General features: G+C 40.8%; 1 protein-coding gene across 2 annotated transcripts in view; it reads left to right on the top strand.

Moving 5' to 3' along the window:
* The first annotated feature begins 2885 nt into the window (after positions 1–2885).
* LOC111156392 (PTC7 protein phosphatase homolog) overlaps positions 2886–24141 on the top strand; it is a 40942-nt gene continuing 19686 nt past the window's right edge. For both annotated transcript variants that reach the window (XR_002641200.1, XM_022517239.1), the window contains exon 1: positions 2886–3373. Coding sequence is in view for 1 of the 2 variants with exons in the window: in XM_022517239.1 (XP_022372947.1) it covers positions 3151–3373 (223 nt within the window). In the remaining variant the exon portion in view is untranslated. The remainder of the gene's footprint in view (positions 3374–24141) is intronic.

Here is a 24141-nt window from a genome sequence, read left to right as displayed (position 1 = left end):
ACCACTTGTTCGCCTTTGAGAGTGACAACTGACCTCCCAGGAATCTTTGAAGTGCTAGGAATGTAATTCTGTTAAGGAAGAAAACTCTTGGGGCTTTTTAAATCTATCCAAATGTCAAAAGGGATTTGTGCTTCTGGGGGAGGGCAGGAGAAGGTGCTTTTTTTCCCCAAAGTACCCTCTTCTTACTTCCCCATGATGGTGAAACTTTTCAGATCTGTCTCTGGAATAAATGATTCAAGGAAACCTGAGGCCCTGTCTCCTCTTCTTTCCAAAAACTGCAAAGGAGCTTTAAGAAAGGATTCTGTTCACATTGTGCTGTGGGTGAACAACTCATTTGCAGGAAACTCAAGGCACCGGTATCATTTAACTGGAAACAGCAGCCCCATTAGAGCAGAGGTTACCAACTTCAGAGTCACATCTTAGGTTCCTGCTCGTCTCATCCAACCGGTTCTTATGAATGACATGGAAATTAAATAATATATGCCCTGAAAATGAAAGGTAGGAGCAGTCTGAAGAAGTTTGACAAGGCAAGGAATAGGGGTTGACATGCTATTTTAAAAAGTTTGTCCTTGGGGTAGAGTTACCTGACGTCCTGGCTGGGATTTGGTAGTGGTGTGTGTGCTTAAAAGAACAACCTTTAGCACAGCTGGCATAGACATAAATGCCAAGCAGAGGATCCGCAAGCCTCCGCCCCCTCTTCTGGGCGTGCTCCCAATTCTTGTGGGTCATAAAATATAGCAAGGTGTGACTGCGACCTTGGAATCAACCATAAATGAACTTTTTCTTAGTCCACATACTTGACAAAATGCCGCTCACTATGCAAAGTGATTTATTCCATCCAATTTTTATGAAAATCCTTAAGGATAGAAACATATAGAGCACTTAGCACACTGTGAAACACAGAAGTGTTTGATGATGATAGTAATTAGGATAATGGAACAATGCACTTTGAGTGAATGTTTGGCAGGACTTCCGATATATTAAGAAAGGTATAAAAAAGAATCACTTGAAGAATGAAACAGGAATCCCCAGAGTAGCTACATTAATGTCAAAAGTGAACTGGAGGGCGCCTGGGTGGCTCAGTTGGTTAAGCAACTGCCTTTGACTCAGGTCATGATTCCGGACTCCTGGGATGGAGCCCCGTATCAGGCACCCTGCCCTGACCCTCCCCCATCTCGTGCTCTTTAGCTCTCTCTCTCTCTCTCTCTCTCTCGCTTAAACAACTAAATAAAATCTTTAAAAAGAAAGTGAACTGGAAAAGGACCAACACATCTGGGTCATAAATGTTTGTTTAAAAAAAAACTAAAAATTATTCCAAATTGGATCACTTGTCTCAAATCTCAGTTTTCTTTTATTTGTAACTACTCTTCATCCAATCATTCTTTTATCCAACAAATGTGATTTTTTTATATTATTTATTGTTCTTATTCCGTTATTCCTTCTTTTATTCAACATGCACTTACTAACTCCCTTACCATGTGCCAGACAGTACACTGGGTTCTAATAATACAATGGCAAATGATGTTTTGCCCTTAGGGAGTTTAGGATCTAGTGAACTATTCATTCATTCTTTCATTCATTTAGTAAAGTATTTACTGTGGGCCCATGCGTTCTGGGGATACAGCAACAAAGAACATAGGACGCTGAGGTAACAAAATTACTTTCTAGTGAGTAGAAAGAAGAGCGAGAGGATAGGCCCTGAAGCATCTGTGAACATGGCTGGAGCCCAGTTAGTGAAAGGACATGACACCAGATGAGATGGAGAGGTATGCAGGGGCTAGATTATGTAAAGCCCCATCAGGGATGGTATGTAATCTGTACATTCATACACACATACAAACATATTACACATATTTGGTGAACTAATCTTTCCATTAGAATACAAACTCCTTGTTAAATTTAGCTATTTAACCTAAATAATTTCAGAGAAAGTGTGTTAATAACAATCAAAATCTGGAGAAGGCTATTGTGATGTCTTTGTTAGGGGTGGGATGAGAGCTGAACAAAAAAAGCAAAGGAACTGCCTTTCTTGTCAGCGGCTGTCCTTCTGAAGAGAAGAGGTGTCAGCCATGGAAGGAGAGAACCAGGGGCCTCATCTTTGCAAGTCTTTGCCACTGCATGACCTGTCTGGGCACTCAAGCCAGAAGTCAGAAAACCTGCTTAGACAGGTGGACCCTCAGGAAATTTAAGATTTAGGGCAAAGAAATTTGGTTTCTGGAATTGTTTATCCCCAGATTGTCAGAATCATTTGCAAAGTCTGAAACACTTCTATATGATATATCTATAGTGGCCATTTCTTTATCTCCATCACTATCTGCCTGTTCACCCCCCAGTCTAATACGGACAGTAATAGTTCCTCAAATTTTCCTAAATATTATGTAAAATGGCTCTTCTTTCCAGATTGCCGCCTCTAAACCCTTCCAGTATATAAATTCTGGAGATGTCTCTAAAGTTGTGTACTTCAGTTTCTCAAGGTATGTACTGCGGAGTAATACTACATGACCTGACCCTTGTTTCTTTTGGGTTTTTCTTTGAAGGGATGATGGGGTTATTTAAAACAATAGCCTTTAAAATATATGGCTAAAACTGAGAGGAAACTTTCAAACAGCCCATCTGTGATTTTCAATAACTTAATTTAGGTTCTGTGTGCGGGGAATCCTCCCAGGTTCTGGATGCTAAGCCGTGAAGTAAAGAGACTACAACTCCCAGGCGAAATTGCGTCCACACCCTCTGCGCACGCTCGACCTCGGAGGCTATATAAGGTACGAGCCTGAGGGGGCGTGGCTTGGGCCTGAGCCGCGAACTGTGGGCGGGGTCACAGGCGTGGCCATGGAGGGGGCGGCGCTGCCGGCGCGGCCCGGAACACGCTAGTGGAGCGGAAGATGGCGGCGGCAGCGGTGGCTGCAGCCGGGACCCCACTTGGGCTGAGGTGGAGGAGCCGCCGGCTCTGACCTCGCTCTGGCTCCGGTGCGCGCGGCGGAGCGTGTGCGAGGCCCCGCGCGTCGGGCAAGGGCGGCGGCGGCGACTCTGCGCCGCCCTGAGGAGCGCCCCGGCGGCGGCGCTGCTGCGGCTGAGGAGAGAGCCGGCTCCGGGCCTCCGCGTCCTCCTGCTCCCCGGGCCCCCCGCCTCCTCGGGGGGGCGGCGGCGGCGATGTTCTCGGTCCTCTCGTACGGGCGGCTGGTGGCCCGCGCCGTACTCGGCGGCCTCTCGCAGACCGACCCCAGGGCCGGTGGCGGCGGTGGCGGTGACTACGGGCTGGTGACGGCCGGCTGCGGCTTCGGCAAAGACTTCCGCAAGGGCCTTCTCAAGAAGGGCGCGTGCTACGGGGACGACGCGTGCTTCGTGGCCCGGCACCGCTCGGCAGACGTGCTCGGTGAGTCCCCGGCCCGGGTCCCCCCACCCCAGCCCCGGATCCGCCCGCCCCAGCCCCGGATCCGCCTCCTGGGGACTCCCCTGCTCGGGGCTTCCCCAGTTTTTCCCCAGTTCCTCCTGGCGGTGAGAGGAGCCCGAGAGCCAGTAGTAGCTGTAGGGAGGGAGCGCTTACTATGTGCCAGGCGCCGTGCCAAGCGCTCCAAGGTGCGTTTTCCGTTACAACAACCCCCATTTTAGAGATGAGGAAACTGAGCCGCAGAGCGGTCGAGCTTTGTGCTCAAGGTCACACAGCCTGACACTGTGACCAGTTTGTCCGAGTCCAAAACCGCACTGTTAGTCACTCGGCTGTGCCGGTCCCGACGACCTCGTCCCTCCCCCCGGAGACACCTGCAGACACCTAACCTCGCACTTGTTCCCTCCCCGCCTCCTCCCTCTGCGTGCCCCGGAGATCTGATTCTTCGCGTGCTCCTGACGCCACAGCCTGACCACAGGCTGCGGGATCCAGAGCGGACTGACTGTCGTGAGCCCCAGACAGCCCAGCCGCATTCTTTCGCCGCCTCGATGGTGACCAGATCTCCATCCTTTTCGGAGTCTCGCAGGCGGTGGCCTGGTGAAAAAGCGCTCGCAGTGCATTCTCCCAAACTGCTCTGGCCCACTTGAGGTCACTTGGGGTGGAAGGGAGTCTCCTTGACCCAAAATAGAATGGTCGAACCTTCTTCAAACTGCCGCAAAGAAAACCTTGAGAATTGGTTAAAGCGTTTTCAGGCCGGGGCACCTGGATGGCTCAGTGGGTTAAGCCTCTGCCTTCGGCTCAGGTCATGATCTCAGGGTCCTGGGATCGAGCCCCGCATCGGGCTCTCTGCTCGGTGGGGAGTCTGCTTCCCTCTCTCTCTCTGCCTGCCTCTCTGCCTATTGTGATCTCTCTCTGTCAAATAAATAAATAAAATCTTAAAAAAAAAAAAAAGCGTTTTCAGGCCACAGGTGCTTCCAGAGGCCTATGCCAGTTACACCTTTGGCTGGGAGACTTGCGTATGAGCTTATAGAAAGGGCTAAATATAATTCACAAGCAGTCAGAAAGTTTATCATAATGCATGTCTTTGGAGACTGTGTGTATGCCTTAGAAACATATGCCATTAAATCTCTTTTAATGAGTAAAGCACTTCCTTTGAAATTGAAGGGCATGCTGTCATTGAACTTGGGTTCAAATGTCACTTCGGTTGCACTTCTCAGGTGAGGTTGAGTTTTTGACTGCTTTAAATTTCATATGCTGAGGCACAGTTTGGCATTGGAACAAATGGTCCTGTAACTTTTTATGACAATAATTATTTTTTAATTTGATTTCAGAATAACTGCCTATTATCTTTGTTTCTACTACATGTAGTGTTTGTGAACATGGTTACTGGAAATGTTGTTCTCATTTTATGAATGACCCCATTAGCTGTGTTGAAAAAAATCATTTAGTGTTTAGGCAGCACTCTTGATGTTAACTTTAAGAGGGTAGGGGAGGATTCAGTAGGAGTTCAGTAGGATTCAGAAGGAGCTTGTACATAGAAATCATACAAATTCACTTTGAAGTCAGCTTGACCCTGACTTAGTATCTTTTTTAAGAGGCTGTCAATAGCTGTCTTTTCCCATTACATTTAGAAGCTTCATTTAATGAGCTTGGGACCTGTGCTGCTTTTTCAAAATTGGAGTCAGTGCAACAGAATAGGTGATAATGAGCCACTAACGTTCCCCCTTACAAATCTGTGTGCTGGCTTTTGTGAAAGATTTGCAATTTGATTAATGATTTGGGGACATTTTAATGAATCAAATCCCTATGCTTAAGCTTGATTTTAAATTTTCTGAAGGCTACCTTCTTAATAAAGTAGGGTATTTATAAGGATATGGGGAATTTCGGTCAAACCCATTTTGAAAAAAGTATAAACCTACCATCTTGGCAGAAACCCTGCCAAACCTGGTTCTCAGCTTTGTCAACCTGTCTCTATGATACGTGGTTTTGGTCAAGAGCCTCTCAGCTCATTTTCCTCATCTATACTAGAGGATGAAGGGAGTGGACTGACCCTTAGGGACTTCTGACCATCATATCATATTTTCTTTGTGTTTTGAAAAAACCTCACCCTTTGTTATTTTGCACCTCAAATAGCAGGCATTACTTCCTATTGTATTCACATGGGTACCTTCAGTGTATTTCTCCTCTTTTATATTTGGCGCCAAACCAGTGGTTCTTAACTTTCCTTGGTTCACAGCCCCAGGAGTTTTGACTGCCCAAGGGCTCTCTCCCCAGAAAAATGTGCACGGAGACAAAATTTTGCATAGGCATTCAGGAACTTCACTGACCGCCCCCCCCAACAGAGTCCATCTGTGTACCACTTAGTGGTCCCTCCACAGGGACCAGATTAGGAACCACAGCTCTGTAACCCCTCCGAAAGGAATGCTGCCAGACATAACCAGACAGGTATTGCTTAGGTGACCTAGGGTTGGTCTTTGGCCATATTTGACAAAGATCCATTTTGAGAGAGAGAAAGGGAGAATGTGTGTATGTGTGTGTTTGATGTACAAATCAGGGGTGACAGGTTCTCTAGGACTGTCCTGTTTTGGAGGAGCTCTTCCAGAAAGTCATCTTGGGGTCCGCCTGAAACAACTTTTGAGTAGGCCTCATTTGAACTTTGGCTTCTATAAACCAATTTGTGTGATAGTGACTTCTATTTTATTGACACTACCCCATCACAGGCAGATCTGATTATTTCTTGCTATGAAAGAGGTGAAGCATCTCAGCAAGTCCTTAGTGAAGCTTTTCCTCTGGAAGCTGGAGTTGTAAACTGAAAAGCATTAAAGGACTGTGTTGAATAATGTTATGTTGAACTTCAGTGCTTTGAACCTCCTAGTTCTACAGATAATTCATTTTCTTTGGGTTAACACTGTGTTTGTTGCTAAATATATGTACAACTCACTGTGCTCATCTACAATTCCTTGAATGTTTGGAACAAAAGCTGTTTATTTCTTTTTTCTGAGAAAGAGAAAGCTGTTTTATTTCTTTAATTTAGAATTGATCTGTTCTATTAGTATACAGTGACTAAAAGTACTTGGTGCTTTACAGCATTTTTGTAGCGTCCCCACTGGATTTCTTTTAGGAAAAACCGACTATAGTGGGTGTGGTGAGACATAGGCACCACTCCTATCCCCTGGGAAACTGGCAAAGGTGCTTTCTCTTTATTAGGTCCAACTGGAGCAAACCAATACCATCAGGAGCTATGTGCACTTTTCTTTTTTTCTTCTTCATTGTGGCTAACCCCGAGTTCTCTCATTACTCTATATGGCATGGATGCCTAAGTACACAAAAATATGAGAGCTGCCTAGTGTGTAATTGCTAGGCCTCCCACAGCTCTAAGCTGCTTAACAGCAGAATCAAAGACTGGTGAGAGTTGTAAGACGTTTCACCCTGGACGCCAGTGAGGAAATGGAGGCCTACAGAGGGTCAAATGATTTTTTTTTTTAAGATTTTATTTATTTATTGGACAGAGATCACAAGTAGGCAGAGAGGCAGGCAGAGATAGAGAGGAAGGAAGCAGGCTCCCTGCTGAGCAGAGAGCCTGATGTGGGGCTCGATCCCAGGACCCTGGGATCATGACCTGAGCCAAAGTCAGAGGCTTTAACCCACTGAGCTGCCCAGGCTCCCCAGAGGGTCAAATGATTTTGCTAAGGTTATTCCACTAGTATGGCCGAACGAGGACCAGCACCAAGAGTGCCCATTACGTACAGTCCACTTTCTGTAGCATCACTAGTTAAGTTTTCCTGATAACTTGGGTGAATTCAAAACCAGTCTTCTCAGGTACAGTTTGTCCTTCTACTGCTTTTCCTGCTTGAGGGTGTGTGTGTGTGTATATTTACAACTTCTGTGTTCACACAATGACTCATAATTAAAATGCAACAAAAGTTCCTCTGCATGCTAAACCACGGTTTACTGAAACCACTTCTTTAAGAAATGGCAGCATGATCTATGCCATGTAAAATCTAACCTCGGAATAGAGTTGTAAAGTAATTCTTATAAAATTGCCAGTGTTTATTGAAGCTTGATTTAACTTGAAACCTTAAAAAGAAATGAAAACAATTTCATATTCTAGCCTTTGGATATGATTTTGATTGTGGCCAGGATTCTTGAAGTGTTTTTGTGAGTAATGCTAGTCTTAAAAGTAGTTGTCTTAAGGTACAAGAATTATGTGAACAATATAAGGATTAAAAGTTTATTTAGGAAGTGAGTAGATTAGTTAGAATTTTATATTTTCCAACAGTCATGATAATTTTAATATATTTGGTAGAACCTCAGTAGCTGAAAGTGAATTATCCTTTTAATAACAAAGTAGTCACATTGGGAGAGTGTTTGTGTGTGCTAATTTAAGCCTTTGAAGAAGTCATCTTTGGAATGTCCCTCAGCTAGATTTTAAGCTGTGTCAGGAAACTAGTTTCATTTTTATATAGTAATAATTTTCTGAAAGTCAAATTTTAGCTGGGTTTACCTCTTGACAGCAGACATGACCCTGGTTGAATTTTTAAAAATTGAGATACAGGGGGGAAAAAAAATGAGATACAGAATTCATCTTTCAGAACATTTAGCTTTTAAAGTAAAAAAAAAAAAAAAAAAAATGGTGGCATTTAGTATGTTCACAGGGTTGTCCAACCACCACCACTGACTAGTTCCAGAACATATTCACCACCTCAGAAGAAACCCCTATGCACTAGCAGTCACTCTCAGTCTTCCCTCCCTCAACCCCTGGCAAGAGAAAGTATAGGCTGACTAGAGATTTGCCTATTATGGACATTTCATATAAATGGAATCATATAAAATGTGGTCTTTTGTATCTGGATTTTTTCACTTAATATGTTTTAAGGTCGACCCACATTGTAGTTTGTCTCAGTGCTTTGCTCCTTTTTGTGGCTGAATAATATTCCAATTGTATGGCTATACCATGTTTTTTATCCATTCATCTATGAACGGACATTGGGTTGTTTCCGCAGGTACTTTTAGCTGTTGGAATAGTGCTGTTATGACATATCCATGTACAGGCTTTGGTGGAACATATATTTTTCATTTTCTTGGATATATACCCAAAAATGGAATTGTTGGGTCTTACTATAACTTTATGAGGAATATAGCTGTTTTTTATATAATTATTTTTATATACTTATAATCGAGCAAGGAAAATATTTTTTTAAAGGTAACAAATGTAAGTTCTAAGATTAATCAGTACTTTGTTATTTTTTTTTAAAGATTTTATTTATTTGACACAGAGAGAGAGACAGAGAGGGAATACAAGCAGGGGAAGCAGCAGAGGGAGAAGCAGGCTTCCCGCGGAGCAGGGAACGCGATATGGGGCTCGGCCGCTGGATCATGACCGGAGTGGAAGGCAGACGTTTAACAACCGAGCCACCCAGGCGCCCAGTACTTAATTTTTTTTTTTATTTTTTTTTACTTTCTAAAGATTTTATTTGTCAGAGAAAGAGAGAGCACCATTAGTGAGCAAGCACAAGCAATGGGAGTAGCAGGCAGAGGGAGGAGGAGAAGCAGCCTCCCCACTGAGCGAGGGTCTTGATGCTTGACTCATCCACGGACCCTGGGATCATGACCTGAGCTGAAGGCAGACATTTAACCTACTGAGCCACCCAGGTGTCCCTATTCAGTACTTTAACTATGCCTGATTTCATAATCTATGTGCTTTCAAGAGAAAATTGTGGACTATTAAAGGAAATGGAGGGTTGTGGGTTCAGTGAAAGAGCTTTCTAGGTCTCATAGAAACAGCAAAGCTTAAGAAGCCACTAACCGCCCCCCCGCAAAAAAAGAAAGAAAAAGCCACAAATTTGACTAGCTGCTGTCTGACTTTTCTGAGTGTTCTGTCATTGTGTAATAAATAAGATTACAAGGTTGATGGTTAGAGGAATTTTGCTGTTTGATTTTTGAATTCTTGCTCCCTGATATTTTTCTCATTTTGCTATACAGATATATTGTACTTTTCAGAGGTTCTTATAAGGCACAATATTTTTAAAGTCATTTCCTCATTTGTTAAACTGTCAAAACTTGTTTTCCTTTTTTTAGTCTTTAGAAATTCTCAAGCTTAGTTTTAAATTTCCCTAATTTTCAGCTTCTCTCAGTGTGTTAATCTTTTTAAAGAATTTTGAATGAATTTTTTGTAGAGCAAGGAATTGAACTTTGAAAGCATGACTGTTTATACTTTTTCGAAAATACTTTTTTGTTAAAAGGTTTTAAATTGTAGCAGGAGGTAAGAGACACGCTTTAGTTGGTTGTAGTGGGGTTTTATTGGGGGGCGGGGAGGGACTGGATCAGAGGAAGCTCTTCCTTGAACTTTAGCATAGCCTTATGAAACTGAGCAATACCAAAACTTGAATAGCTGCAACAGTATCCAAATGGAGTTTGTACTCAAGTGTGACTCAGGAAGCATTATACTCAGGCCACAGTATTTGACTTACTACCGTGTTCTTTGAGTAGACGCTTATGTCAAGTTCAAGCTAAATGTCAAATGCATTTTATGTAGGTCCCCGTGACTTTTAGAGAGGCCTTACTTGGGACTTCAGGTTCAGAATTTTCAGAAAAATGCTTTAGAAAAGTAAGTTAACATTAGTATTTCGTTCCTGAAGAAATTTGACTTTTCAAACAAGAAGTTCTAGGTAATTGAAAACAGTGTACCTTGTGAGTTTGTCTTTCAAAATTAGTGTAATTCTTGGTCTCATTTTAAGAAGTGGTGCTCTCTCTGTCTCTCTGTCTCTCTCTCTGTCTCTCTCAAGTAAATAAATAATAAATAATAGTAAAATAATAAATAATAAAGTAGTAAAATAATAACAAAGTACTGAATCCTAATTTTTGTCATTAGTAATAAAATTTAGTGATCTGTTTGGGAGTTGTCAAATATTTTAAAAATACAGTAGTTTTCAATCTCCTTGGGAGCTAAAATCATTTGTTTCCTATTAAACAATACACACAATTTTATAGAATTGCAGCATAAATCAAGACTTTTTGCAAAAACTGACTCACTGCAGAGGGCATTGGACTGAAAACACATACTTAATCATCTAAACTTGACTTGGCGAGTGGCATAGCTCTTTCAATTTAGTTTAAAATTTTGAGGAAAAAAAGATGCTTAGTTCTTTTGAATAAGATCCTGAATATAATTTTGGGTGGATTGAGAGGTGGCTGTATAAAACTTTTCCTTAAAGAGTGAAAATGCTTCACTCTTTTTCCTGAGCATTTATTCAGCATCTTGACCTAAAATATGATTCATCTTATCAGTGCTTTGTATATAGTGATTTAGATTTAACAGTGTGTTTTGTGTTTTACATTGTTTAATCTTTTAATTATGAATAGCTGCTTACTTATCTCCACTTAATTTGCATCTGTTTCCTTATGTATAAAGTTGACTCATCAATAAAGTCAGTATAGCTAGTATCATAGCTGGAACTTGGACCTAAGTTTCCTGCTTGTGTGTCTAGTGTTTTAAGTAAATGCTTTTGTTTTTTGGTTGTAAAAATAACACATGTTCAGAAAAGCGCAGTATAAAACACCTGTAACTCATAACTGAGCTATAGTCAGTGTGGTTTCCTTCAGCTTTTGTGTATATAGAATTGCATGTATACATACTATTAAATAAAGTTGAGTTAATATATATATTCTGCTCTGTAGTGTTATTTTTATTTAATGTAAACTGAGCATATTTCCATGCATAACTGCATAGTATTTTTCTGCACATATAACCCATGATTTGTTTAATAACCAGTTCTCTATTTTTAGTTATTTAGGTTATTTCCAGTTTTCTTTTTCTTTTTAAGATTTATTTATTTAAAAGATTTTATTTATTTATTTATTTGTGAGAGAGAGAGAGAGAGAGCACACACAACCAGGCAGTGTGGCAGGCAGAGGCAGAGAGAAAAGCAGGCTTCCTGCTGAGCAAGGAGCCCGATGCGGGGCTCAATCCCAGTGCGGGGCTCAATCCCAGGACCCCAGGAGCATGACCTGAGCTGAAGGCAGCGGCTTAACCGACTGAGCCACCCAGGCGTCCCTTTATTTATTTTTTTAAAGTCTTGCTTATTTAACTAATCTCTACACCCATTGTGGAGCTTGAACTCACAACCCCAAGATCAAGAACTGCATGCTTGGGCACCTGGATGGCTCAGCTGGGTAAACAGCTGCCTTCGCTAGGGTCATCATCCTGGAGTCCCGGGATCATGTCCTGCATCAGGCTCCCAGCTCAGCAGGGAGTCTGCTTCTATCTCTGACCTTCTACCCTCTTATGCTCTCTCTCTGTCTCTCTCTCTGTCTCTCTCTCTCTTTCTCTCAAGTAAATAAATAAAATCTTAAAAAACACAAACAAACAAACACATGCTTTACCTACTGGGCCAGCCAGGCGCCCCAATTTCCAGTTTTTTTTTGTTTTGAGTAACATTAGAGTGAAAGAGTATCTCTGCACCTGATTACTTCCTTAGAATAAATTCCTCAAAGAGTTCTTGAGTCAAAGGCTGTGAACATTTGCAAGGCCTCTGATATGACTCTTAGCATGGATCTCTCCAGAAAGGTTATGCTAATTTATACCTTCCAGTTGTTATGAAATCGCTGTCATCAAAAGCTTATTGTTGATCTTGAGTCTGTCACATTTAACAATTTTATAAATTTACCAGGTTCTTAAATAGTTGTTTTTGTGGTGAATAAGTTTGGTGAATAGTTCTAGAATTGATTGGATTGTTGGTATGAATCCCATGGACTACAAAATGACTGCAAAAACTTTGCCAGAGACTACAAAAGTGACTTACTACAAAGAGTGCTTTCTGTTGGGAAAGACCCAGTATTATTTTGACTCAGGCCAATTCCAACACATTTTTGTACCGGTTTTTCTTTTACTCATTAACAGACTATTTTGAAAAGAAAGGGAATTTCTTTGTGTGTGTGTATGTGTGCTGCTTTGACTGTACATTTTGACCTCTCAAGGATGCTATCATCCAGGAAGTTTTTTGGCTTATCAGAATTAGTCTCTGCTGTCATTTGATGTAGATGAAAAAGATTAGCTGTGCTGAATGAAACAAAAAGTGCTTCTGTTTTCACATCAGTGTTTGGATATAGCACTTTTGGATAAGAAAATAGATGTGAGCTATTTGCATAAGAGGTAGAAAAGTGTTAATGGCCTCTAAGTTAACCACTGATTGGTAATATGGTCATCAGTGTTGCTATGAAATGAAGTCTAGACAAGGATGTCTTATGCATACATTTTTTAAAAAGATTTTATGTATTTATTTGACAGCACAAGCAGGGGGAGTGGCAGGCAGAGGGAGAAGCAGGCTCCCCACTGAGCAAGGAGCCTGATTGATGAGGGGCTCAATCCTAGGACCCTGGGATCATGACCTGAGCTGAAGGCAGATGCTTAACCAACTGAGCCACCCAGGCACCCATGCACACACTGTTTTTTAAGAATTAACTTCTCGGGGGCGCCTGGGTGGCTTGGTGGGTTAAGCCTCTGCCTTCAGCTCAGGTCATGATCTCAGGGTCCTGGGATCGAGCCCCACATCGGGCTCTCTGCTCAGAGCCTGCTTCCCCCTCTCTCTCTGCCTGCCTCTCTGCCTACTTGTGATCTGTCTGCCAAATAAATAAATAAAATCTTAAAAAAAAAGAATTAACTTCTCGGGGTGCAAAGTCCGGCATTGAGCTCTTTGCTCAGCAAGGAGCCTGCTTCCATCTCTCCCTGCCAGCCCCTCTGCCTACTTGTGATTTCTCTCTCTCTCTCTCTCAAATAAATAAATCTTCAAACCAAAAAAAAAAAAAAAAAAGGAATTCACTTCTCTTGGTTCTTGAGCAACAACCGTGATCTTATCGTTGCTTTTTTTGTTCTTGTACACTGAATGCACTGAACAGTCAGAGGTCTTTGGATAACAAAGTGTGTTTTGTGAATACGTTCCATGTACGCATATTTATTTACAGATCATCTGAATTCAGTGAAGTAAATTAATGCTAATCCATAACCATCTTTTATTCTTTTATCAGAATTTCAAATTGAAAAATGGTTGGCTGGACTTTTTGTTAGTTAGGCTTAGTTTATTAGACTTTAGTTAGTTAGGCTTAAAGAAGAAGCATATTCTCCAACTTTTTAGGTGGTTAGAACCAAAGTAGAAGGATATGGGGCAGTATTTTTACTCTCTGAATCATTATTGAAACTTCTCTGAAAACATACATGTGTTGGTGTAATAAGGAGAAAGGAAAATTTGGGAAGGCTAAAATGGAGTCTTTCCTTTAAAACTAGGTCATGTAATAAATGTAATGTTGTGTGTGAAAGATAAAATATAGCTATATGTTAACCTTTATTTTATAGTTTCTAAAACAGGTTCCCTTTTCTTGCCATATGACTTAGAATCCCAGAATCTTAGATCTTAGAAAAAGGAACTCTTGGGAGAATTTGTCCTCCTGCCCCTTAGTTCACAGGTGACAAAACTAAAGCTTGGAGAAGTCATTTGGCTAGTGTCCTACAACCAGTTAGTGGCAAAGTAAGCTGGGAGTGGTGTCATCCCCTGACTCTTTTTCAGGGTTCTTTCCATCAAACTTTCTTACATGTTCTGTGAGAGGAGCATCCTGTAGCTAGCTCCAACCCAGGGCACACCATCTCGTGCAACTCTAGGTTGAAATACTGGATGCATTCTCGTTTTGGAGTTCTCAGATGAAAGTTTGTACATCAGAGTGTTGGTATTCTAACTTTTCAGTATAGTCAACTGAATTCATTGTTTACTGGTTGTTTCCTGTAAGTCCCTGATGGGTGCTATGAAGAAGACCAAGAATAAGAGAGACTTAAGCTCTGAAGTCTGGCAGGGAAGGCCACAGGAACAGTACGAAGAATACACACACATCAGGTGTTGTGGAAGCATGGAGTCAGGTCTTAATAGATAGGCTTTTCAGTAATTGAGGCAAGTGAGAAGAATGGTCAAGCTTTCCAGGTTGAGGGATCAGCAGATACGGAAGATTAAGATTCTTCAAACTACAGCTGCTTTATGGCTAGAGAGTAGTTTGGGCTGACCAAGTGGCTTTGGGAGGACGGTTGAGAATTGTTAGAAAATAGGTTGAGACCAAGCTGTTGAAGGTCACAATTGCCATGTTAAATAACTAGGTTTCATTGGGGGGGGGGGGTTGTTAGGAAGCTATAGAAGATGTTTTTGCCTTTGTTTTGGGTTTGCTTTGGTGGCTTTGGAAGAGGCACCACATTGAAATGGTACAAAATTCAAAAGGTATATTCTGAATTTAAAAGGATGCTGAGAGAAGTCTCTCACTCTTGACTTCTAGCTGCAGGTTCCTCTCCCGGAAGGAACTAATGTTATCAGTTTCTTGTGTATCCTTCCAGAGAATTTTTTTTTAAGATTTTATTTATTTGACAGAGAGTACAAGCACAGGGAGCAGCAGGCAGAGGGAGAGAGAGTGAAGCAGGCTTCCTGCTGAGCAGAGAGCCCAATGTGGGGCTTGATCGCAGGACGCTAGGATCATGACTTGAGCCTAAGGCAGATGTTTAACCAACTGAGCCACTCTGGCGCACCCCGCTCCCCCTCTCCCCACCGAGGATGTTTTTACCTATAAAAGTAGAAAAGTGTATATACGTGGAGGGTATTTGACAAGAGTAATAGGGACATAGTAATCTTATAAAAAGCAAAAAAGAAAGAAAGAAAAGAAAATGATACAGAGTGTAATGGGAGAAGAGGAAAGCAAAAGACCAGTTAGGAAGCTACTGAAATAGTCTGAGCTAGAAAAGGCTTTAACTAGGGCAGTTCAGAGTAGTCGGGCTTCAGAAATATTGCAGAATCAATAGGACTTAGTGATAATTCGACAAAGAGGGTGAAAGAGAAAAGAGAAATTGAAGTTGGTTTTTGAGGTTTTGCATCTGGGATCCTCCTTAAGTTTCTAGCCTACGGGTGTAGGTGGGTTGGCTGCCATTAATCAGGTTAGGATATGCAAGAGAAGGATCAAATTTGGGAATGGAAAGACAGGATTGCTTGGTGGAAGAGGCATTTTGGAGATGGAATCATCTGGCTCATGTAATGGTTAAGTCCAGCTGGTCTTTACTGAGTTCTGCAGTGATTCCCATTGGGATCACCTGTGCAATTTGGTTTTGATCCTTTGCTAGAAGGTCCAGGCCCATCCTGGACAAACTGACTCAGGAGGTGGTGCTTGGGTAATCTCCGTGGGCAAGAATTGAGAACTCTGGTGCCATGTACTAGGCCAGCCTCCAGAGATGAAAAAGATGGTTGGTTAGCAATGGGAAGAGACTCAGCCCTGAAGAGGAGTCACAATATAGAGAAGGGGAAAGGATATAGGAAAGTTGTGATAGAGGTTCTGTAATTATTGTAATTATCTAAGGAAGTGGTTTAGGCTAATTTATGTATCACTAGTTGTTACAAGATTTTCCATTTAAAATAAAGAATATCTAAGTCAGAAGAACCCTGGCACCTAGCAGGCAGCAGGCAATTAAGAAATAATTGTTTTTTTAAAAAGATTTGTTAAAAAAAAGAGAGATTTGTTAAATAAGATTATTTCAGAACCATTTCTGGAAAAAAGAAAACTAACTTCTTCAAAGTGCAGGTGGATCTGTTTTTCCTTGTGTATTTTTTAGACATAAGTTTGTTTCTTACTGTTAAATGTTTAATGAGATATTGAATGGTGGTGGATGTCTGATGGGAAAAACTGAATGGACCACTCATCTTTTATACATTATCTGTGAGTGGGAATTATCTTTTGGTTGTGACCACAGAACAGTGTTTGTAGACTACAAACACCTAATCAAAGATTGTTTTTTCTGATTACCACAGGCCAGACTATTCTCTATGCTGTTATTTAATCTTAAAGAAAGGCATAACTCTTTTATTGCATGTTGACTGGGAACTGAGCATTGTGGCAGGTTTTCTTTTTTTTTTTTTTTTTTTTTTTTTTTTTTTTAAGATTTTATTTATTTGACAGAGATCACAAGTAGGCAGAGAGGCAGGCAGAGAGAGAGGGAAGCAGGCTCCCCGCTGAGCAGAGAGCCCGATGCGGGGCTTGATCCCAGGACCCTGAGATCATGACCTGAGCCGAGGGCAGAGGCTTTAACCCACTGAGCCACCCAGGCGCCCCAGTGTGGCAGGTTTTCTTTAACACATTATCCCTGTTCCTCACATCAGCCTTGTGATTTCCATTATTATACCCATTTACAGGTGAAGATACTAAGCCTCAGAGAGCTACCAAAGGTCAGTCACCTTTGGTACACTTAACTCTAGTCCTGGAGCTGCAGTTTGAACCCAAATCTGACTCCAAAGCCTGTGCCCTTGCCTAGTGTGTATACACTGCTTTTCAAGTCAAATGATCATTTAAAACTTTGTTTTACTGAAGTGATCTTTACTGAGTCTGAATAGTACTTTGATATTAGCTATTCCTAGGCTAACAGTTGAGCAAAGCCCCTTCATTAAAGCAAATAAAGGCCTCAGTTGAACTAGTTCAGTGGACCACGGGGACTTGGGTGGCTTTAGGCCAGCCCTTTCTTTCTGGGCATCTCCTTTATGCCTGAATTCCTGCAGTATATGTCGTTTTGGGCTGATTGCTGGTCAGAGGTTCCTGGAGGAATGTAATAGGCATTTACCTGGAGGTCAGGTTTCTCTGCTCTTAGAGCTCTAACCTCACCTTTATTACTGCACTTTATCCGTATTAGTCAGAATCTTCAGGAACTGACCAAATTGCCTCTATCCTCAGCTTCCTCCCTCATGACTCATGGTTTCATCCTTCAGGGCTCGGATCAGCCACTTCTTTTCTCCATGAATATTTTTCCTGATTCCTTTAGCTAGGTGTAATCTGGTCTTCTTGCTTTAGTTTTTATTGGTGCATGTTTATTTTGTTAGAACCATTTACCATAAACCTCTCCAAACCCCTCTCCCCTGCCATAGTCACTACCATTTGATTTTAAGCTCCGTGGGGAGGAAATCTTTTGTTATATGTAAATTCCTTTAGCTGTTTTTCAGTACAGTGTCATGTATATAGAAAAAGTTCAATAAACCTTTCAATAAAAATTTTTTAAACAAAATTTTTCAGTAAAAAAGTGTTGAGTAACTTTAATATTGTGTGTAAGTGTAAAATGTAGCTCTAACTGGATTTATATAGTTTTCTTGATCCCTCCCATAACGGTAATATACATACTCATTATTGGAAAATGTGGAAAATAAAAAAGAAGAAAAACAATTACTGGTCCTATCACCCAAAGATCATTACTTAATTAAACAGCATGTAGGGGAAAAAAAATGAATTAGTGTTTAAAAATTAAGGGACAGTTCTCCACTTGGCAGGGTTATTTACAGGAATTATGTTCTCATTTTTTTTATAAAAGAGTTTTTGTGCCAGAGCTACATGTGACTCTTGACCTCTCCCAGAGGGTAGTATTTCAGTAAAGGCCAGCTCTTACTTTTATAGAGGGGTGAGAAAACCAGGGAGGTAAATAGTAACCTCTTTGGGGTTAGGTCAAGGACATATAGCTTAATTGTCATAAACATTAGGTTAACCTCTAAGACCAGAATTCTAGATCTAATCTTATAAATTATAAACAGAAGGAAAAATTCTTAGCCTAACAGGCCAGTACAAGTAAGCACACATCAAATAGCTAGACTTTAATTGCTGCTATTTTCTTATTTAAATGTCAAATTATTAGGTGTTATATAACATTTTCTAATATCTAGAAACTAACAGGAGTCTCAGCTTTAATAGAAGCCCTTAATTCAATAACACAGTAAGAGCCCTGCCCATTACTGTCCATAGTTCACTCTAAGTGTGAGCCTGTGATTTGCCTGTTGCTTTTTTCTATTTCGAAAGTATTGCTAACAGCATTTATTATTTGGGAAACATATGTTGCAGCTCATAGAGGAGTGCAATTACCTTTTCTGTGACTTCACCTTCAACTCTTCAGTTTGTGTGGTGAGAAGGTAGTGATTCCTACCCAAGTCTGTAAGATACCCAAGGTCCCCAGGCCACATGGAGCCAAATATTCCACATTAAGTGTTTGGTATTTAAACAGAAGAGCTAAAGTTAAAGGAAGAATATTTTATTTTAAAAAGGTTGGCTTTAGGGGCACCTGGGTGGCTCAGTCAGTTAAGCATCTGACTCTTGGTTTTGGTTTAGGTCATGACCTTGGGGTTGTGAGTTTGAGCCCTGCATTGGGCTCAGTGCTTAGCTTGGAATCTGCTTGGGATTCCTTCCCCCTCCCCCTCCCCCACTCTACTCCTCCCCCTGCTCTAAAATACTCCTCTCTCTAAAATAAAATCTTAAAAAAAAAAAAAAAAAAAAGTTTGACTGAGTTTCTTGAGTTTCTTTGCCTTCACACTGTCATTTCCTTAACTTCTTTCCAGCATTTTTCACTGCTTTTTTAAGGCAAGGTAGCTGCCCAGAATAGTCTGGAAGTTACTTTCTCTAGATAATGAAGTATTCTGGGCAGTAGGTATGAATATGTGTGTGTGTGTACATTTTAATTTGATTAATTATGAAGTAATTTTGTGTTTACTAAACTGGAAAGGAATAGCTATTTTGTTTGGAATTCTAAAACATAAAATGGACCATTTATTCCTGCGTTGGGGTCCTTATTGGAGTTCTGTTAACTGCCTCAGACAGTTTCATTTCTTTAGCAGAATTTGAGTTTTGCTTATAGGTTCCACTTTAGCACGTTTTATTATGGGATTGAACCTTTCTTCCTTTTCATTCTTTCAGCTTCATTGCCTCAGCTTTTGAGTTATCTGTTCTGCTTAGAGATCTTGAGTTCTTGACGTAGACTTGGTCTCTGGAGAATCAGAAGAAGCAGGTTTCGTTGTGATTAATGCAGAGTGGTTGCTTTGGGGAAACTTTTTGGAATGGGAATATATCACTTGCTTGTTAAAGCAGGAAGAACATCATAATCTATGTAATTTCACCTCTAGAGAACTGAAAGGACTGTTAGTCAAAGCAAATTGTACTTTTCTGAATAACTCAACTGTTGAATTTTTTTTTCCAGTAATCCTTTTTGTTCCCTTTGGGATAATTATTTGCAGATACAACATTTCACAGTCCTGAATCACAGGGGAGTGTTCTTAATGCCCAAATAGTTGAGGCTTCAGCAATGTTGATACAAATATGATCTGTTCTATTTGATAGATATTAAGCTTATACTCTGATCTCATTTTTCTTTAGTTATAATGCTTCATGTTGTGATGTCTCTAGACAAAGAAGTTTGGCTCTGAGAATACTAGATTATAGTATTTGAAGAAAAACCTCTTCATCTGAAAAGAAGCTGGCTATAGTACTGCAATAAATACCACCTCACCAGTGCCTCATTAGATGACTACTTGCTGCAGAAAATGTAAAACCAGATATCATTATCCCTCCTTATTCAACTCTTGTGATCGAGCCAGATTCTTACTCAGTTTCTCTTCTGGAATTTCAGTTCACTATCAAGTACCCATCCTAGTAGATAGGAGATGTTTTACTAATGGAAAAACAATCCCTATAGAACTGTCTTACTTTATTAGAGTGTGAGGCTCAGTGTTAAATGCCTCGAGATCATCAAAGATGCAAGAAATAAAGCTCTTACCTTTGAGTACTATTTAATATTTGAAATTCTGCCAGTCTTTTTTTGGATAAAATAAAATTGCCTTTTTTTTTTTTTTCACTGATACCTACATTAAAATTGAAATTTAGTATTTATTCTCTAGGCATCACTATCTTGTGGAAAATGTTTGCTTTGTAACTAATTGCATGTCAGTCTGAAGATGATTGTAGTAGAAGGGCTTAACTTCTTAAGCAACCTCATGACCATGGCTAATAATGGAGGACAGTGCTAGAGAGAAGGGCTTAGTTCAAAGTCTTTTTCAGGGTGAGCCTTTTGCAGCTACACAGTTAGGTGACCATAAGTAATTGGAAAATTGGGATTTTTAAGGTTCCACAATTTCAGCTTACCGAATCTATTTTCCTTCACTTTTTGGCATAGAACAAAGGTATTAATTAAAATTCTCAGCTTAATAAAAAGTTGAATGATTTTTAAAGTACAGTAAAATTTTGTTTTTAGATGTTTATAACTAAAGCAAAGACAAAAATGTGTTAGAAAAATGAAAATTGGTATTCCTTTAAGAATTTTTTTTTAAAGATTTATTTATTTGACAGAGAGAGATCACAAATAGAGAGGCAGGCAGAGAGAGAGAGCGAGAGAGAGAGGGAAGCAGGCTCCCTGCTGAGCAGAGAGCCTGATGCAGGACTCGATTCCAGGACCCTGAGATCATGACCTGAGCTGAAGGCAGAGGCTTAACCCACTGAGCCACCCAGGCGCCCCTCCTTTAAGAATTTTTTAATAAAAAGATAGACTTAAATGATGGGAAACACACCAGAATTACCCTTTCTCCTTTTCTCTTAAGTCTTCACTTTAGAAAAACAGTCTCTGGGAAGCTTAATCAAAATATTCTGTGAAAAATTGTAATTATCATATATATTTTCTAATTGATTATCTCTGACTTCACAAAACTGATATTTCCATGCAAATAGTACCTAAAGGAATTATCTACATTCTATAGTCTCCTCTCAGCCTTCTGCTTGGCTATTTCAGATATATAACCATTATCTTAATCTAATAATGGTTTTTTGTTTTGTTTTTTTTTTAAAGATTTTATTTATTTATTTGACAGACAGAGATCACAAGTAGGCAGAGAGGCAGGCAGAGAGAGAGGAATGGAAGCAGGCTCCCTGCTGGGCAGAGAGCCCCACGCGGGGCTTGATCCCAGGACCCTGGGATCATGACCCGAGCTGAAGGCAGAGACCTTAACCCACTGAGCCACCCAGGCGCCCCCTAATAATGGTTTTAATTGGATTTTTGGGTCAAAGGAAACACTTAAGCTAAAGGTATGCTGACAGAATGTCATTAATGGAGACATAAGATGATTACAGTGAGTTAAAGGAAATAACTTCTATATTCAGTATAAACTCTTGGCGTTCAAAGACTTCCCAGTTATAAACTCAGCCTACCTTTTCAGCTTCACCTCTTTTCATCTCTAAAGAAATTCTGTCATTCTGCCAAACTGGATACTTCCTTGAACTTAATCAGCTATCATATTTGTGATTGTAATTTGATGTCTAGAGTAAGGTGCAATTCACAAGTGAGCTCTTTGGCCAGGAATTCTCATTCCTAAGATCCCCACTTGAATTTATTACTGTCTGTGCTTTCTTTGACCATGTCATCTACCCCAGTGGTTTCAGTTCCCGATCTTTGTCAAAGATTTGGTGGCCCTGATTGCCTTCCCAGTTGCAGACTCATAGTTCCTGACTTCATACAGAACATTTCCCTAAAAATGTCCTCCTGGCACCTAAAACTCCGCATACCGCGAGACAAAATTAAATGTCTTCCAAAGGCATTTCCACCCCTTTCCCAACTGGGGAATCATCTAATCAATACTCGTTCCTAAGTCCAGAAATCTACTGATATAAAATACATTGATATCGAGTCCAGGTGTCTTTATGTATTCATTCCTTTGTATTTCCAGTGATTATTTTATTTTTCTTCTTAACTCTAACCTAAAATCTTGCAGCTGATGCCTGACCGCCAACCTCTTCCCAACCCATTCTCTCCATTGCTATCAGGATTATTTTTCCAAAGTACAGATTGTAGGGGCGCCTGGGTGGCTCAGTCGGTTGAGCTTCAGACTCTTGATTTTGGCTCAGGTCATGATCTCAGGGTCCTGGGATTGATTCCCCCACAATTGGGCTCACGTGCTTATTAGCAGGGAGTCGGTTTGAGGATTTCCCTCTCCCTCTGCCCCTCCCCCTGTTCATGCTCTCTTTCTCTAAAATAAGTAAATCTTTTTTTAAAAAATTAAGTTCCTGGGGGCGCCTGGGTGGCTCAGTGGGTTAAAGCCTCTGCATTCGGCTCAGGTCATGATCTCAGGGTCCTGGGATCAAGCCCCGCTTCGGGCTCTCTGCTTAGCGGGGAGCCTGCCTCCCCCCCTCCCCCGCCCCGCCTGCCTCTCTGCCTACCTGTGATCTCTGTCAAATAAATAAATAAAATCTAAAAAAAAAAAAAATTAAGTTCTTGGATAACAGTTCTTGGCCCTCCACAGCTTCAGCTCCTGCCCTGCATTTTTCAGCTTCTCAGCACTTAACCCAAACCCCCAGGCACACCTAATTGCCCTCCATTTGTTTCCTGTTACTATTCTCCCTTGCCTGTGGAAATCTGACTTATCTTGCAGGGCCTAATGTGAATGCTATTTCCTAAGCAAAGGCTTGCTCCATTCCCACAGTGCCCCGTGAGCATTAACCATTTGCTCTTAACCCCCCACCCCCCATAGTAGCATTTCTGGGAGCTGTTTGTCTAGTTCTGTGTGAGTGAGTAGTCGCTGCCCAGTAGAAGGCGAGCTTCTCATAGGCAGATGTGTCTCCCTCAGTTCTCTATTTCCTAATATTTACTCTACCCTCCATTTGCTCTTAGAGATGTTCTTATTCTTTGCTGTTTCGTATCTTTGGTATCTTAAGCAATCTCTCCTTTAACAGTTTTCTTTCCCTTTGAAATGTATTCTGAGTGAAATTTCTCTTTGTATCTGGATTAATTTTACTGTTTAAAAGGTGTTCTCCCTTTGTGGATGGAAGTTTTTGCTTGTTCATGAGAGGAAATACTCATTTCCTTGTAGACATAACCAACTAATATGAATTAAACTAGGTTTCAAATGTACCTGTGGTAGGTTATTCTGGTTTTAGCCTGATTCTAATCCCAAATATGACTCTTCCTCTTACATAACTTGTTCTTTGTAAGTAAATTATTTATGTATACTAAGGCCTTTTTACCCCACAGCTTTATTGAACACTTTATGTGCTTTTTGAATCTCCTTTTTTCCCTAAAGAGATTTCACCAGTGGAGCTTTGCATGGTATCTTTTTCCCATAGAAAAGCAAACAGGTGCTTGAAAGGTTGCACTCTATTCTGGGAGAAATCTGATTAATGTTGAAGGGCTGTGTCAGGTCAGACTCTATAACCTGCTGACAGATTATTTAGTGAGTGCCAGGATCAACTCTCAACGTTATCTCAGATTTTAATGGTTTTCTTGTGAAGGGCATTTGTAGGTGAAACCACTTTATATTTAAAATTAATTGTGGCTCTTAGATCAGACACTGGTTAAAGAGAAATTCTTTTCTCAAGCAGGCAGTAATTTGGAAAGAATGAATGATTCATCAGATGGAATTGCAAGGTTTATAATTGCATTCTGTATTTTAACACAAATTGTTGCCTTTAAAATAATGGTGAGGACAAGTTGCTTGGCTGGCTCAGTTGGTGGAGCATGAGGCTCTTGATTGTGAGTTCAAGCCCCACATTGGGTGTAGAAATTACTTAAAAATTAAAATAAATAATGGTGAGCTCTTACCCCTAATGAAAGGGGTAAAGAACCTCCTTTTAAACTACCTTAAATTCTCTTAAGAATTTCCAGATATCCTCAAAACTGCTTGAAAAACAGAAAAAAGTAATGCTTCTTCCTGGTAAGGTCTACCCTACCAGGAAGAAGCATTACTTCCTTATACTTCTCTCTCCCCACCACTGCTACACCCCTGTCCAGTATGCCAGTAAGTCCTTCTGTTTCACTGGATCTCAAATCCCTGCACTCTGACTGTACTGCCACCATTTCATGACCAAGCTACTAAGATAGACTCCTGACTCGTCCCCTTTTTCTGCTCTTGCTTTCCACACAGCCAGCAGAAGAATCTTTTTTCTTTCTTATTATTATTAGTTCTGTT

This window comes from Enhydra lutris, unplaced genomic scaffold (genome assembly GCF_002288905.1).
Source record: "Enhydra lutris kenyoni isolate GAN:26980312 unplaced genomic scaffold, ASM228890v2 scaffoldscaffold46, whole genome shotgun sequence".
In the NCBI taxonomy this organism is placed as follows: Eukaryota; Metazoa; Chordata; class Mammalia; order Carnivora; family Mustelidae; genus Enhydra; species Enhydra lutris.
The sequence above is the reverse complement of the archived record's forward strand: the minus strand, read 5'-3'. Positions and strand labels throughout refer to the sequence as shown.